Consider the following 14,891-nt stretch of genomic DNA (forward strand, 5'->3'; position numbering starts at 1 on the left):
TTTTGCTATTAAATTCACGTATGAAGCTAGCATGCATTAATTACATTTTTATACCTTTATTGAATGTAAAAAATTAAGCCCTGTGAGCAGCTTTTGTGGATACAATATGCTTTACAATTAAAAATAAATCAGAAATCGTTAAATTTATCCTTTTTACAAAATCACTAATTGACATGTCTCATAGATTTTGAAATTTTCTCTGTTTACTCGTAAAATATAAAAATTAAAACCTCCTCGTAATAAACTAGGTCTTAAACCTAACACTAAAATTGAACCATAAAATTCGGTTTTAATTTCAAGGTTTTTAAAAATTTAGTTTCAAACCTAAAATGAAGATCTCATTGAGTCAAATTTTCATAACAGTATTTACAATTTGACAACCGAAAGTATTTTTGCAACAATAACAAGTCTGTTACGTAAGCTTGAATCAAAATCGTATTTATCCAAATCGAATCTATGTATATTTTGTTCGATTTTCGTTCCTCTCGTAGTAGTTGATTGGTTAAGCTTTAGCAATAGTTTTAAATTTAACTGAAGACAATTGGGTACTTGTACTTCAAGAAGAAGAAGATCACGGATACTCAAACATGTGACCTATGTCATCAGTGCCAGCTGATCGTATATAAGCAAAATGGCGTGTTAAAGTTAAACTAAGCTTCTCTACGCAAGTTAGAATGTTAATTAATGCAAAGTTAATTAAAAACAGCTCCGTATCGCACATCGAAATTGAAATATAATCTTATCTGCGAATTATCTACTACGAATCTTATCTACGAATAATCTTATCTACGAATTATCTACTACGAATCTTTTCTACGAATAATCTTATCTGCGAATTATCTACTACGAATCTTTTCTACGAATAATCTTATCTGCGAATTATCTACTACTAATCTTTTCTACGAATAATCTTAGCTGCGAATTATCTACTACTAATCTTTTCTACGAATAATCTTATCTGCGAATTATCTACTACGAATCTTTTCTACGAATAATCTTATCTGCGAATTATCTACTACGAATCTTTTCTACGAATAATCTTATCTGAGAATTATCTACCACGAATCTTTTCTACGAATAATCTTATCTGCGAATTATCTACTACGAATCTTTTCTACGAATAATCTTATCTGCGAATTATCTACTAAGAATCTTTTCTACGAATAATCTTATCTGCGAATTATCTACTACGAATCTTTTCTACGAATAATCTTATCTGCGAATTATCTACTACGAATCTTTTCTACGAATAATCTTATCTGCGAATTGAAATATAATCTAATCTTATCTACGCCTGTTACTTAACTTAGATTTATTATCTGTTTATATATTTTATAGTAACCGTGATACATTTTTGTTTTATGTACCTGGCAACTTCGATGCATAATTAGTTTTTTTTATGTTCTTCATGGCCTCGTGCCTGTCTTTGTGTTATGTAAGAAATACATAGTGAAAGAAATGAAATGTTTGTGAAAGAATCTTTGTGTAAGAATATGGAATGTGTCACTTAAGAGAATTGATATTTGACGGGCTTGGCTTACTTGAAATAGAATAGAAAGAACAGTTCCTAACGTAAACAAATGCCACAACAATCAATCGGGACCGAGATACCCACACCTAATGCACTTGTAGGTATACCAATCAACTTTTCAAATATTTTAAAGATAACATCAGTGATATTTGCTAGCTTATTACAGAAGCTAGCGCATTACTATTTGACTACTATTTACTAATGTGGGGAGAGTTATCGACCATGTCAACCTTCATCTATGAAAAGGTACCCCATCATAGAATAGAGTTAATGTGTCTTATGTGCTAGTGAAATGGAATTGGACTTTTGTAGTGGTAGACACACTACAGTACTCCCCCACCAGAATTATATCAGTGATAGAATTCGGTGAATGGATACCACTAATTGATTTATCGCTGTTTTTGTGAGAAACCGGGAGAACTGTATTAAGATCACCGTACTTTTGAGTGCTAATCGTGAGAGCTGTATTAAGTTCAGGGTCGTGGTCGCTCCTGTGTTGCCTTTAGGAGTTGAGTGTATGCAGGCCGATGTTGTGTTCAATCGAAACTGAGTAGCAACAGCGAGGGGAGGTGGATAATGTCGCAGTCACAAGTAGCAAGTCAACATTTCAATGTGAACCATCCATCGAAGTAGGCGTGTTCAAATCGTAGTGGGCGTTTCTACCAAGGTAGACGTGTTCACATCACGTCCGAAGGTCACCAATGTGGCAGTGTATTTATCGACAATTTCAATTTTTTACAGTGGCAACAAACTAATATCAACTCTAACTTGATGCGAACAAACTAATGGGGGTAAAATGTGTACCAACGGTGGTGTTTTCGGAAGCGAAAATAACTTGTTTTTTGTTAGCTTGTGTTAACTTTAACTATTTTAGATTTTTTTTAGTATAATATTGCGTAATCACTTGATAATACTTTATTTTGATATTATCTTTAAAATTGCATAGTTTGAAATAAGGTAAGCATTTTTTACTGTGCATTTCAAAATATTTTTCTCCTTATTAATATAAAAATAGAAATTCTTATGAACTATTATAAAAACAAGTTTTATGTAGAACTATACTTAGATAATCTAGTTTTATCAATTTGTGTAGAAATTTTCGATTAGTTTAAAGGATTTTGAAAAATATTTTCCCGATTTTATTTAAAATTTTTATTTTGTCAATTATAATTACTCAGTTAAAATGATTTAAAAATTCGTTTACCCTACATTTGAAAAAGTTTTCCTTCAGTATAGATATCAAAAATAGAAATTCTTACATAATATTAAAAGAGTATATTTAACAAGGAACTATTTATGGACAATCAAGTTACATCTTTGTGTGCAAAAAATTTTGATTCATTTGAGTAATTGTATAGATTTGATGAAATACGCAAAATGTAAAATTAACATTAAGAGGACCCTATATCAAGGGAGAAACGTTTCTTCACAAATTATCTTTCACCTCCATAAGTCACTTAAAATTTAAATTATAGAAAACTAAGCTCAGGCAAACTTAGAGTGAACATTCAATTTCAATTATGTAAAAAAGTCTTCCAAATGTCAAAATGAAAACAAATTATGAAAGGATAACTTAGGATTACACAATAGGGAAGTTCTCCTCCAATAATTTGTTCGAACTTTGAAATTGTAATTTCTTTTTTTTTTTAGCAATTGAAAATTCATGTCTTATTCTTGCCTTACCTAAACTCAATTTTCTTTACTTTCAATTTTAAATTAGTTATGGAAACAGAATTTGGAAGGAGAAGTTTTTCTGTTAGAATTTTCACTCTAAAATTATGGTAAAGTAACCGGTAGCAATCTGTCCATCCACTTAACCGTAAAGTTTACGGTAAAGAACATTCTTTACCTTTATGGTTTTGAAACCATTTTAAACTAGTATTGTTAAAAGAACCATGAATGCTAAACTATACGATTGCTTAACCATTTACAACCAGCTGATGATTGACTGTTTTGTTTGAATATGGTGAAAAAACAATTAAATAAGTTGTTATTTAACCATTTTGAAATAGTGTATTACCATATAGTACAATAATATGTAATGTCATTACCATATAGTACAATAATATGTAATGTCATTACCATATAGTACAATAATATGTAATGTCATTACCATATAGTACAATAATTTTACCAGAGTTTTTTCCCCAAGTACGACTAACCCTTATATTTGAATATTCAAAAAAACCTAATCTATCAAGGAAAAAAAAAATTTTATTCAAAGAAAGTAATTTATTGTATCTGATTTCGCAATTGAAATACCATCTGCTGTAACGTATTTGCCTATTTTATAAACTGTGTGTACTTTCCGTGAAATTCAAGTAATATATTCCTTCAACTTAGCACCAATAAAAATAAATATTTAATCCAAATAAACTGCTTTTATTACTTTATGTCTGTCAAATCATGGTTTAAAAATATGCACTTAAAAATAAATACTTCACTTTCGTAACGATAACTGAAAAAACTGAAGTTTTAGACAATGAAACTGGGACAGAAGAGGCAAAAAAAATAACTCTTCCATGTGTCAAAACGTATTTCTTTGTTAAATATGAGGCATTCACTCCATTGAGGCCTTATTTAATTTTGCTCTCATTTTTTTTTCTTATTTATCTGATCGTTAAATCGTACCACGTAATAAATGAATACTACTCCTGTTCGATATGAAGGCGAAGTAAAATAATAATCCCTGTGAAGTCAGCTTCCGTCAATCCATACATAGCTAATTGGAGGTGATCGTTCCATCATTTTTATTTGCAGAGCTTCAAAATGACACACTCAAACGGCTGAAGGGAAAACCATCCTTCAAGTGCGTTTGATAGTTCGGGAAAGAGGCAGCCATTAATCTTTAAATTGTAAAGAGAGATCGTCGTTTAAGACGCTGTTTTATACTTCTCCGTCTTATTGATTAAAGTTTTTGACAGGCTGAAGTTGATTTTCACTTAAAGTTTTCCTTTAATGGGGTGTAAGTGCTCATTTAAATATGCAAATTTCCGTACATTCTCTGCAAGTTTGTTTACATTTGGAGTGTTCCGATGATCAATAAAATTTTGAAAATATTGGAGAAGATCACGTTCTCGATGAAATCGGTGGGCAGAAATGGGTCAAGAGAAAGGAAGTTGTTTGCCATGGAGGATAACTTGAATTTTGATGAAGGTTATGTATTGTCATCAAAGTATCTTTCTTGGGTTAAATACAGGACATATGTTCATTGACATTGAGGTGCTTTGAAATAATTGCGGAAAGTTATTCAGAAAGCTATCAACTTCTTTTATATAAGGCTTAGTTATATATTATCTATTAAAGATTTATATTTTGAAAAAAGTTTGAATTTCGTATGTTGATTGAATATTTATTTAAATTATTTAAAACGATTATCTGTTTGATTGAATATTTAGCTTTTTTGAAAAGAATTTGAAAATTTAAATGTTTCTTACTTTGTAAAAAAAAAATTCCTTTGGTGTTCCTTTGGTGCTTTTTTTTCACACTTAAGTATCAATAAAAGCTTGTAATTGATCGAAAAAAGAATCGGTGGTCAAAAAAGAAAACGAAAAATGTCAAGTAATATGGATTTTAAGGAGGGTTATGTATTAACATCAAATTATTTTATTGATAAATGATTAAATATGAATTGATTTTATTAATATGGTTATATATGAAATGATTATAATTAATATGGTTCTTCTTCGAAATAAAGCGCAAAACTTGACTAAAATGGAGTTTAAGTAATAAAATTTCAAAAAAGGCCTTAAAAAAAAGAAAAAACTAAAACACTATCAGAACTATCTTGTCATTTAAAATTAAATAATTTTGTTGAGGAAAAAATTTATGTACTTTATAGTCCAATTTTCTTCAACCATTAGTAAACTAATCAGTAAATAAATTTTTGCAAATTTATTACATTGAATTAACTTTAAATAAAGGATTTTTATAATAGTCCGTAAAAAGGCTTCTGGGGACATTTGTAGGTCATAAGATACAATGAAATATGGTAAAACATTAAGGGGTCTGAACTTTCAATCAATCTCATGATTAAACTATTGAGACCATTTTTTTCGATTGCTGCTAACCCACACACTTAGTTGTCCAAAATTCAGTACTCGACAAAAAAAATTTCGGAAAAAAATAAATATTTTTGCTTGATTTCAAAATTAATTAACAGTTAGAAGCACTTGATTAACACTTTTAAGTTTAACCGTTTGTTTACCGAAACGTCGTACAAATTTGGAAACTAGAACAGAAATAATTAAAAATTAAAACTAATTAATTAGGCAGACGATATTTTAAGTTATAAAAGCAGACACAAAAACGTACTTTCTCTGAATAAACATACCTTAAAAGTTGTTCTGTTGTTGTTTCTAATAACTAACTCGTCTTAAAAGAATATTCGCTATACTTATTGTTGTTTTAGTGAGGATGGTTAGTGATTGCAATTAACTATTATTTTTTAAATTAAAATAAACAAGCTTTATATATATATATATATATATATATATATATATATATATATATATATATATATATATATATATATATATATATATATAAGGCTTATTATTATTTTTCATAACTTACTTCGTTAATCGCTAATCTCCCTTTATTTTAATTCTTTTTGTTATCTAAAAGTAGCTAAATAAGTACCAAATGTAAATTTTTTGAGCATTCGAAGTATATTACTGAAAATAGTGCTTCAGTTAACACTTGTCTTAATATTGAATGCTCAGTAAGTTTCAACAGTATTATATATATTTGATTTACATGTACTAATTAATTTACATGCGTACATTGAACTAATTTGTTTCTTACCATTAACGATATGAATATTTAAGTCTCGTCTTTTAATAATTCTTCCTGAAAGATTCCCAATTAAACAGTTTAAGAATATTAATTAATGACTAATTTTCTTTTTCAGATTCTAGCGAAGCAGAGCGAATATTTTAAACCTGCGCAGACTAGTAAGTGTTAGTATCCTTTTCACCTACTATACATTTCACTGCATCCATGAATTAGTTAGGCTAATATCCCTATATGAATGGGCTGCTAATTAATTAAATGAATATCGAACCTATTCATTTATATGCAACGAAAATCTGAATAATTATGCCTCATTGCATAATGTAATGTTTTGAAAGATTTTCAGAGTAATTATTTCTATCGAGGCATTAACTGAATTAAAATTTCTTAGTGCAAAGAAAATGGGATAAAATCTTGCCTTGTTTAGCATTAAAATCTGCATGATGATTCAAAATAATCTTTCCAATTTTTATCAGATCATGCAAATAAAATGGATACATTTTGGCGTAATAAATTTTAATAAAAGCAATTTTTTTGTTATTATTATTTAGCAAAATTTAATTTATAAAGGAATAGTTTCGTTGTCTACAATAATTCCTTTATATTTTGATCATCTATTTCCATGTTTCTGTACAAAAAGCAATGTGCGGTATTATGCTATACCATCCGACATGAAATGCAGATTATTAATGTTACTATTATTGTTATAAATGTTACTAATATTGTTATAGTGTAATAATGCTGTCATTATGATATTGTTTTATTGTTATAATGTTGTAATATTGTTATTAATGTTACTATTTAGTAAAGGTTATTAATTAGTTAACGTGCTATTAATTAATGGTTATAAATGTGCAATTTAGTTTCAAAACCTCATGAATCACATTTATCAAAACTTTTAGTCGGAACACAGTAAAACTTAATTGCCTTCTAAGTATGAAAAACGAAAGTTCTATTCGGGCAACTATTTTAAAATGTTTTTTTAAGTATCTGGATTGTTGGTTTTCTGGAAACCACAAGACAGACGCTTTTAAAATACTATAAAATGCAATTGAAATAATCTTATTTTGCAACATCTGAATTTTATTCGTGTTAGCAATTCTTTATTTTATAAAATGACGCAAGCACAATTAGAATTTATAATATTTCAAAATTGTCCGGCAGGTGGTTTCCAACGTACAAACTGTCCGGCTACCTGATAAGCTTCTTTATACGTATAGTTGCAAAAGTAATATTTATAAAATTCGAAATTTACAAAATGGCTTAAGTAGAATTGCAATTTATAAATCTTTACTACTTGTTAGCTGTCACCACATCAAGCACTATTTAAAATTCATATTTGAAAACTTAGTGTACTTGCACAGAAAAGTTTTAAGTTTTTATACTACTACGAAAGTCTGATACTCTTGGGTTATTATAGTGCAAAAAAGAAAACTGTGCACATTTTGAATATATTTTTCTGTATGTAAAAAAAAAAAACATGAAGAGCAATAAAAAAAAAAAATTTTCTTCGCAGGTTCCCTATCGTCGTCGGGGTCGAGTGCGGGTACGGCTCCTCCAGTTCGACCCACTGACAGCCCCATGACATTCCTATTTGGCGTTATTTGTGGAACAATCCTCGTCGTCATTGTTCTCATACTCGTCATATGTCTCATTAGGTAACATTTTATTTTGTTCCATTCTAAATCATAACTAAAATCGCAATTTGAATCAGTTAATTTTTATAAAAAATATGTTCTCATACTCGTCATATGTCTTATTAGGTAACATTTTATTTTGTTCCATTCTAAATCATAACTAAAATCGCAAATTGAATGAGTTAATTTTTATAAAATATATGTTCTCATACTCGTCATATGTCTTATTAGGTAACATTTTATTTTGTTCCATTCTAAATCATAACTAAAATCGCAATTTGAATCAGTTAATTTTTACAAAAAATATGTTCTCATACTTGTCATATATGTTCTCATACTTGTCATATATGTTCTCATACTCGTCATATATCTCATTAGGTAACATTTTATTTTGTCCCATTCTAAATCAGAACTAAAATCGCAATTTGAATCAGTTAATTTTTACAAAAAATATGTTCTCATACTTGTCATATATGTTATCATACTCGTCATATATCTCATTAGGTAACATTTTATTTTATTCCATTCTAAATCATAACTAAAATCGCAATTTGAATCAGTTAATTTTTACAAAAAATATGTTCTCATACTTGTCATATATGTTCTCATACTCGTCATATATCTCATACATTAGGTAACATTTTATTTTGTTCCATTCTAAATCATAACTAAAATCGCAATTTGAATCAGTTAATTTTTGCAAAAAATATGTTCTCATACTTGTCATATATGTTCTCATACTTGTCATATATGTTATCATACTCGTCATATATCTCATTAGGTAACATTTTATTTTATTCCATTCTAAATCATAACTAAAATCGCAATTTGAATCAGTTAATTTTTACAAAAAATATGTTCTCATACTTGTCATATATGTTCTCATACTCGTCATATATCTCATACATTAGGTAACATTTTATTTTGTTCCATTCTAAATCATAACTAAAATCGCAAATTGAATCAGTTAATTTTTATAAAAAATATGTTCTCATACTCGTCATATGTCTTATTAGGTAACATTTTATTTTGTTCCATTCTAAATCATAACTAAAATCGCAATTTGAATCAGTTAATTTTTACAAAAAATATGTTTTCATACTTGTTATATATGTTCTCATACTCGTCATATATCTCATTAGGTAACATTTTATTTTATTCCATTCTAAATCATAACTAAAATCGCAATTTGAATCAGTTAATTTTTACAAAAAATATGTTCTCATACTTGTCATATATGTTCTCATACTCGTCATATATCTCATACATTAGGTAACATTTTATTTGGTTCCATTCTAAATCATAACTAAAATCGCAATTTGAATCAGTTAATTTTTACAAAAAATATGTTCTCATACTTGTCATATATGTTCTCATACTTGTCATATATGTTCTCATACTTGTCATACATGTTCTCATACTCGTCATATATCTCATTAGGTAACATTTTATTTTGTCCCATTCTAAATCAGAACTAAAATCGCAATTTGAATCAGTTAATTTTTACAAAAAATATGTTTTCATACTTGTCATATATGTTCTCATACTCGTCATGTATCTCATTAGGTAACATTTTATTTTATTCCATTCTAAATCATAACTAAAATCGAAATTTGAATCAGTTAATTTTTACAAAAAATATGTTCTCATACTTGTCATATATGTTCTCATACTCGTCATATATCTCATACATTAGGTAATATTTTATTTGGTTCCATTCTAAATCATAACTAAAATCGCAATTTGAATCAGTTAATTTTTACAAAAAATATGTTCTCATACTTATCATATATGTTCTCATACTCGTCATATATCTCATTAGGTAACATTTTATTTTATTCCATTCTAAATCATAACTAAAATCGCAATTTGAATCAGTTAATTTTTACAAAAAATATGTTCTCATACTTGTCATATATGTTCTCATACTTGTCATATATGTTCTCATACTCGTCATATATCTCATTAGGTAACATTTTATTTTATTCCATTCTAAATCATAACTAAAATCGCAATTTGAATCAGTTAATTTTTACAAAAAATATGTTCTCATACTTGTCATATATGTTCTCATACTCGTCATATATCTCATTAGGTAACATTTTATTTTATTCCATTCTAAATCATAACTAAAATCGCAATTTGAATCAGTTAATTTTTACAAAAAATATGTTCTCATACTTGTCATATATGTTCTCATACTTGTCATATATGTTCTCATACTCGTCATATATCTCATTAGGTAACATTTTATTTTGTTCCATTCTAAATCAGAACTAAAATCGCAATTTGAATCAGTTAATTTTTACAAAAAATATGTTCTCATACTTGTCATATATGTTCTCATACTCGTCATATATCTCATTAGGTAACATTTTATTCTGTTACATTCTAAATCATAACTAAAATCGAAATTTGAATCAGTTAATTTTTATAAAAATATGTTCACATACTCGTCATGTCTCATTAGGCAGCATTTTATTTTGTTCCATTCTAAATCATAACTAAAATCGCATGAATCAGTTAATTTTTATTAAAAAAGAAGAAAAAAAACATTGATATAAGTCAAAAGTGTTTCTGTTTTTGTTTTAAATCATTGATCTAAACCAAAGCTTCCTGAACTGTGGGTCCCGATCCCAATGGGGTCACAAAAATTTTAGCAATTTTGATAAAACATTGATAAAAATTTGTGCTTCGAAATAATTTTGTTTTGAAATTTTTAACAAACTGTTAATGCATTAAATAAGAAATGCAACAAAGAAGGCTGTGTTTAATATGGAAAAGAATTTAAATATCTTTGTTAGTAGGAAAATAACCACCACTTTGCCTTTCTTTCCACTGCAGAGAAAATTATTTTATTACTTTTTCTTTTACGTACAACTTACGCAATTAGTCAGGTAATTCATAGTCACTATCTTTCTTAATTCTCAATATATTCATGCATAAAGTGTGCAAAATAAAAAACAAACCACTCTGAATAACTTTTGATCTAATGATCGGATCTTCACGTTCTGGGACTCAATCTTATTGGTTCAAGAGGGTGACCTCAAATATGTTAATTAATTAGTGAAGACGATATTTTAAGTTGCAAAATCAGACACAAAAAGTTACTCCATGAATAAACATACCTTTTTTCGACGGATTCGAATTTCTGACTCCTAAAATATCCGGTACTAGCAATCTGGGAAATATGGTCCTAATAGTTTGGTGAGCGATCCAAAGTTTGGACCCCTTATTGTTAATTTTACTTTTTTCATATTACGCCATATATCGAAAAATTCTTAAGCGAATTGAAAAACTTTGCTCACAACTATAAAATTCTTTATTTAAATATAACTCCATGCAAATAATAACTTTTAATAAATATTTATAATTTTTATTATTTTACTTAATATAAGTTTTTATCAATATTTTGTTATTTTATTTGGAATTGTAAGGTATGCAATTTTTAACTTATTTTTAAGGATATAATTTTATTTGGCAGAATACAAAATTTGAGTGAAATTGGTCGAATAGTTCCTGAAAAATCAAATTTTCGAATTTTGATTTCTCAGGGGAAAAAAATATCGAATTGAATTTTGATTTGTTAGAAACTATAATAAATGGTTAATTGAATAAATGGTTTTTATGTCATGCTCTAAGGTGCCATAGTAAAATTAATGAACTTTAACGCATCTCCTAAATTTTGTCACAGATTATGAAACAATATTTTACTGTTCATTTTACCTAAGTGTTTTAGTAAAAATCACCGTTCCTTTTTTTTTGGCTTTCCCCATAGAGCCAGAAACACTTTAAACTTATCTTATTCCAGTAGTTTTAACCAAACTGTTTTTTTTAGTGTAGTTAGTCAGACTTCCCTTAGTTTCATCATTATATCTTATTGCCAAATATATTTGTATGTATAAATGATACTTAAAAACTAAATAGCAGTAAAGTGTCATATCTTTAGTTTATAAATGATGAACTTTTTAATGAACTTTAATAAAATAAAAAGCTCAGCTTGGCAAAATGTCACCAGATTAAATAAAATTAAGTTCGGAGATGAAAAGAATTTAACTTTTCAAACTTCCCAGCTACCATTTCGTTCTACTATTTAAAGTTAGACAGAAGTAAAAAGAAGAAAATGAAAAAGATTTAATCCAATTCTTTCCTAAAGAAATTCGCGTTTATCAGCGTTTTCCTACTTTATGCTTCTGGCATTTTATATTATAAATGACACTTCTGAATTATTCATAAATTGTAGGGCTCATGCATTATTCAAAAGTGTTGAAGTTATGTTGAGCTTGCATAAGTAAATACTATAGAATGTATGATTTGAAATATTATACTATATCATGAATATAAAATTGTTTAAAAAAATTTTAAAGCAGCTTTCCTACAATAAACTAAGTTGATAATTCTATGCATTGTTACTTAACAATTTGGGTTTTATCAACTGAAATTTATGTTAAAAGTTTTCTCTTTTAAGAAAAAATGTAAAACTTACCGAATGTATTTCAAACTTTATTGCTGGATAAATAGAAATATAAACTAACGTATTTGCATTTATTTAACTAGAATGGTATGCAAATTGTAACTAATTGTTTGCAGAAAGAATAGGAGTAAAAATTATCTTATTGCAGAGATGGATTTTAGTTTGCTTGAAATGAGTTTATGCTTACGCATTTGCAAAGCTAAGTACATTTTACTTTAAAATGTGGATGTGTTTGATGTCCATTAACAAAATGAATTCATCTAGTTTTAAACTCATTTAAAAACAAATTGCAACGAGTATTTTTGACTAATTAGTTTATATTATTTTAAAAAATACACTGATTCAAACTTAAACCAATTCTAATTTAGTTCAATCAAATTCAAATTATTTATTAAGCACAATAAAAAGGGTTCAAGTGCTAATAATTTTGAAACCATAACTACAACTTTCATTAATTTGCATTCCCAGGAAAGCTGTTAATATTACTACGATACATCAATGAGAACGATGTATTATAATCAATATTGAATCATAATATTGGCAACTTAAACCATATTAGAGTTTAAAACGCTCCTTAATATCTAAATGTTCGAAAGTTTGCTTTCTCCAGACAAAAAAAATAAATAAATAAAGGAAGAATAATACTGAATAACTTTTGGTCAAAGGATTAGATTTTCTCACACGGAGAAACAAATTTTAATGTTACGATGGGCCTATTTCAGAGGTTGCCAAAGTGGTCTATATAGACCCCCAGGGGTCTATTTAACATAAGCGAGGATCGATCTGAGCCAGGGGGTCGAATGGGGGTCGATCCGAACCGGAAGGGTCGATTGGTCAAAGGATTATCAGTATTTTTCAGATATGTGACAATTAGAAGACTTGGTTAGAAGAAGACTTGGAAATATATACAGGTCTTTAAAAATTGAGCGACGATTTTAAACTGCGTTTTGTTGATTTGGAAAACATTGACCTCCCTGATTGGATTATCGTGACATTTTCTTCTCAAATTGAAAACGTGGTCATCAACCAGCAAGATGAGCTTGCTGAATTATTATGGGGATTTGAAGCAAAGACGCATTTTAAAAATTTAACAATAAGCAAATTGTGGACAAATATAAATATAATGCAAAAATATGTAAAACTTTACGAAATAGCTCAGCCATTTATGATACCATTTCCAAGTTCCTATATGGTTGAAGCCGGTTTCAGTCACGTAAATTCAATCTTAACTAAGAACAGAAATAAATTAAATGTGGAGTTTCGAGGGGATTTAAGATTAAAATTGACCAATTTTGAACCCAATATAACGAACCTTAAAAAAAAACACCAGGTACGACCATGTCATTGATTAAGAAGCAATGAATCCGTAGTTACTTTACTTATTATTTATACTTGCTTATAATTACTTATTATTTCATAAATATTAGGGTATTTATATTTCAACATTAATATATTTTTCATAAAACTATTGTTACACTATGTACTATTACTTTATTAAATGTTCAAAATCATAAAATAAATGTACAAACACAGTATCCAATGGAGTTTTATTTTAATTAACAGAAAATTACTTTTATGGGGGTTGATGGATATTTCGAAAAATTGTGTAGAGGTCGATGATCAAAAAAGTTTGGCATCCCCTAGTCTATTTAATAAGTACGTGATATATTTTCCCACTGAGCCAGAAATACGGTACATTTTAACATATTCTGGTAGTTTTGCCCACACTTTTTTTCTCACTGTAGAACTTTTGCATACAGTGTACTTTTGTACTTGTGTACTTTTTGCATACAGTGCTGTAAAATAAAAAATAAATAAATGCATTTTTTAAATGTTTTAAAGCATGTCCAGGCACCTTTAAAAATGTTTAAAGAAACATCGTTTTTTTTTAAATTTAAAAGAAAAATTATCATAATAAAAATGAATTCTAAAATATAAATTATTAATTGAGATTATGCTTTCTAGGAAATTATTTTTGAATTCATTTGTAAATTAATTTTGTAAATCGGTAAAGAATTTTTTTTTTTCAATTTCAGGAAATTCACGAAATAGGCAGCGTTATAAAAAGTATTAGGACTTTCTTCCACTTTCCTAAAGTAAACATTGTTAGGAAGATGGTATTTTATTATAATTTTATTATTTACTCCAGATTGCTACTACATATTTAAAGATTAGTCAGGGAGCAAAAATATTAAAGGCATGTTTACTCATAGAAAGTATACCCGATTTCAAAATTTAAATCATCTTGAGGCTAAACCTGGGTGTATTTGCAATAATCGTTTTTCAACTCTTTATGGTTCTTTTTACAATTAAACAAGTTTTGGTGAGCTTTACAGTCCCTTCCTCTACTGTTTGTAAGATTTTGATATCATTAAATATCCATTTTCGTCCTACTGTGCGTACTTCTTAATTTTAATTTTTTAGGGAAATTCTAATAATACACATTAAAGGTGGT

The 14,891-nt window shown here is 27.9% G+C and overlaps 1 protein-coding gene across 4 annotated transcripts in view; it reads left to right on the forward strand.

The window, feature by feature from the left end:
• The window catches only part of LOC107441786 (tyrosine-protein phosphatase 69D), a 542,487-nt gene that overhangs the window by 431,147 nt on the left and 96,449 nt on the right, over positions 1-14,891 (forward strand). For 2 of the 4 annotated variants that reach the window (XM_071183653.2, XM_043039328.3), the window contains 2 exons: positions 6,444-6,492; positions 7,842-7,983. In XM_071183653.2, coding sequence (XP_071039754.1) covers positions 6,444-6,492; positions 7,842-7,983 — 191 coding nt within the window. The remainder of the gene's footprint in view (positions 1-6,443; positions 6,493-7,841; positions 7,984-14,891) is intronic. The other 2 variants (XM_071183654.2, XM_071183655.2) reach the window with 1 other exon arrangement.

This window comes from Parasteatoda tepidariorum, chromosome 7, assembly GCF_982258835.1.
Source record: "Parasteatoda tepidariorum strain Cologne lab strain chromosome 7, Ptep-v5.0, whole genome shotgun sequence".
Classification (NCBI taxonomy): Eukaryota; Metazoa; Arthropoda; class Arachnida; order Araneae; family Theridiidae; genus Parasteatoda; species Parasteatoda tepidariorum.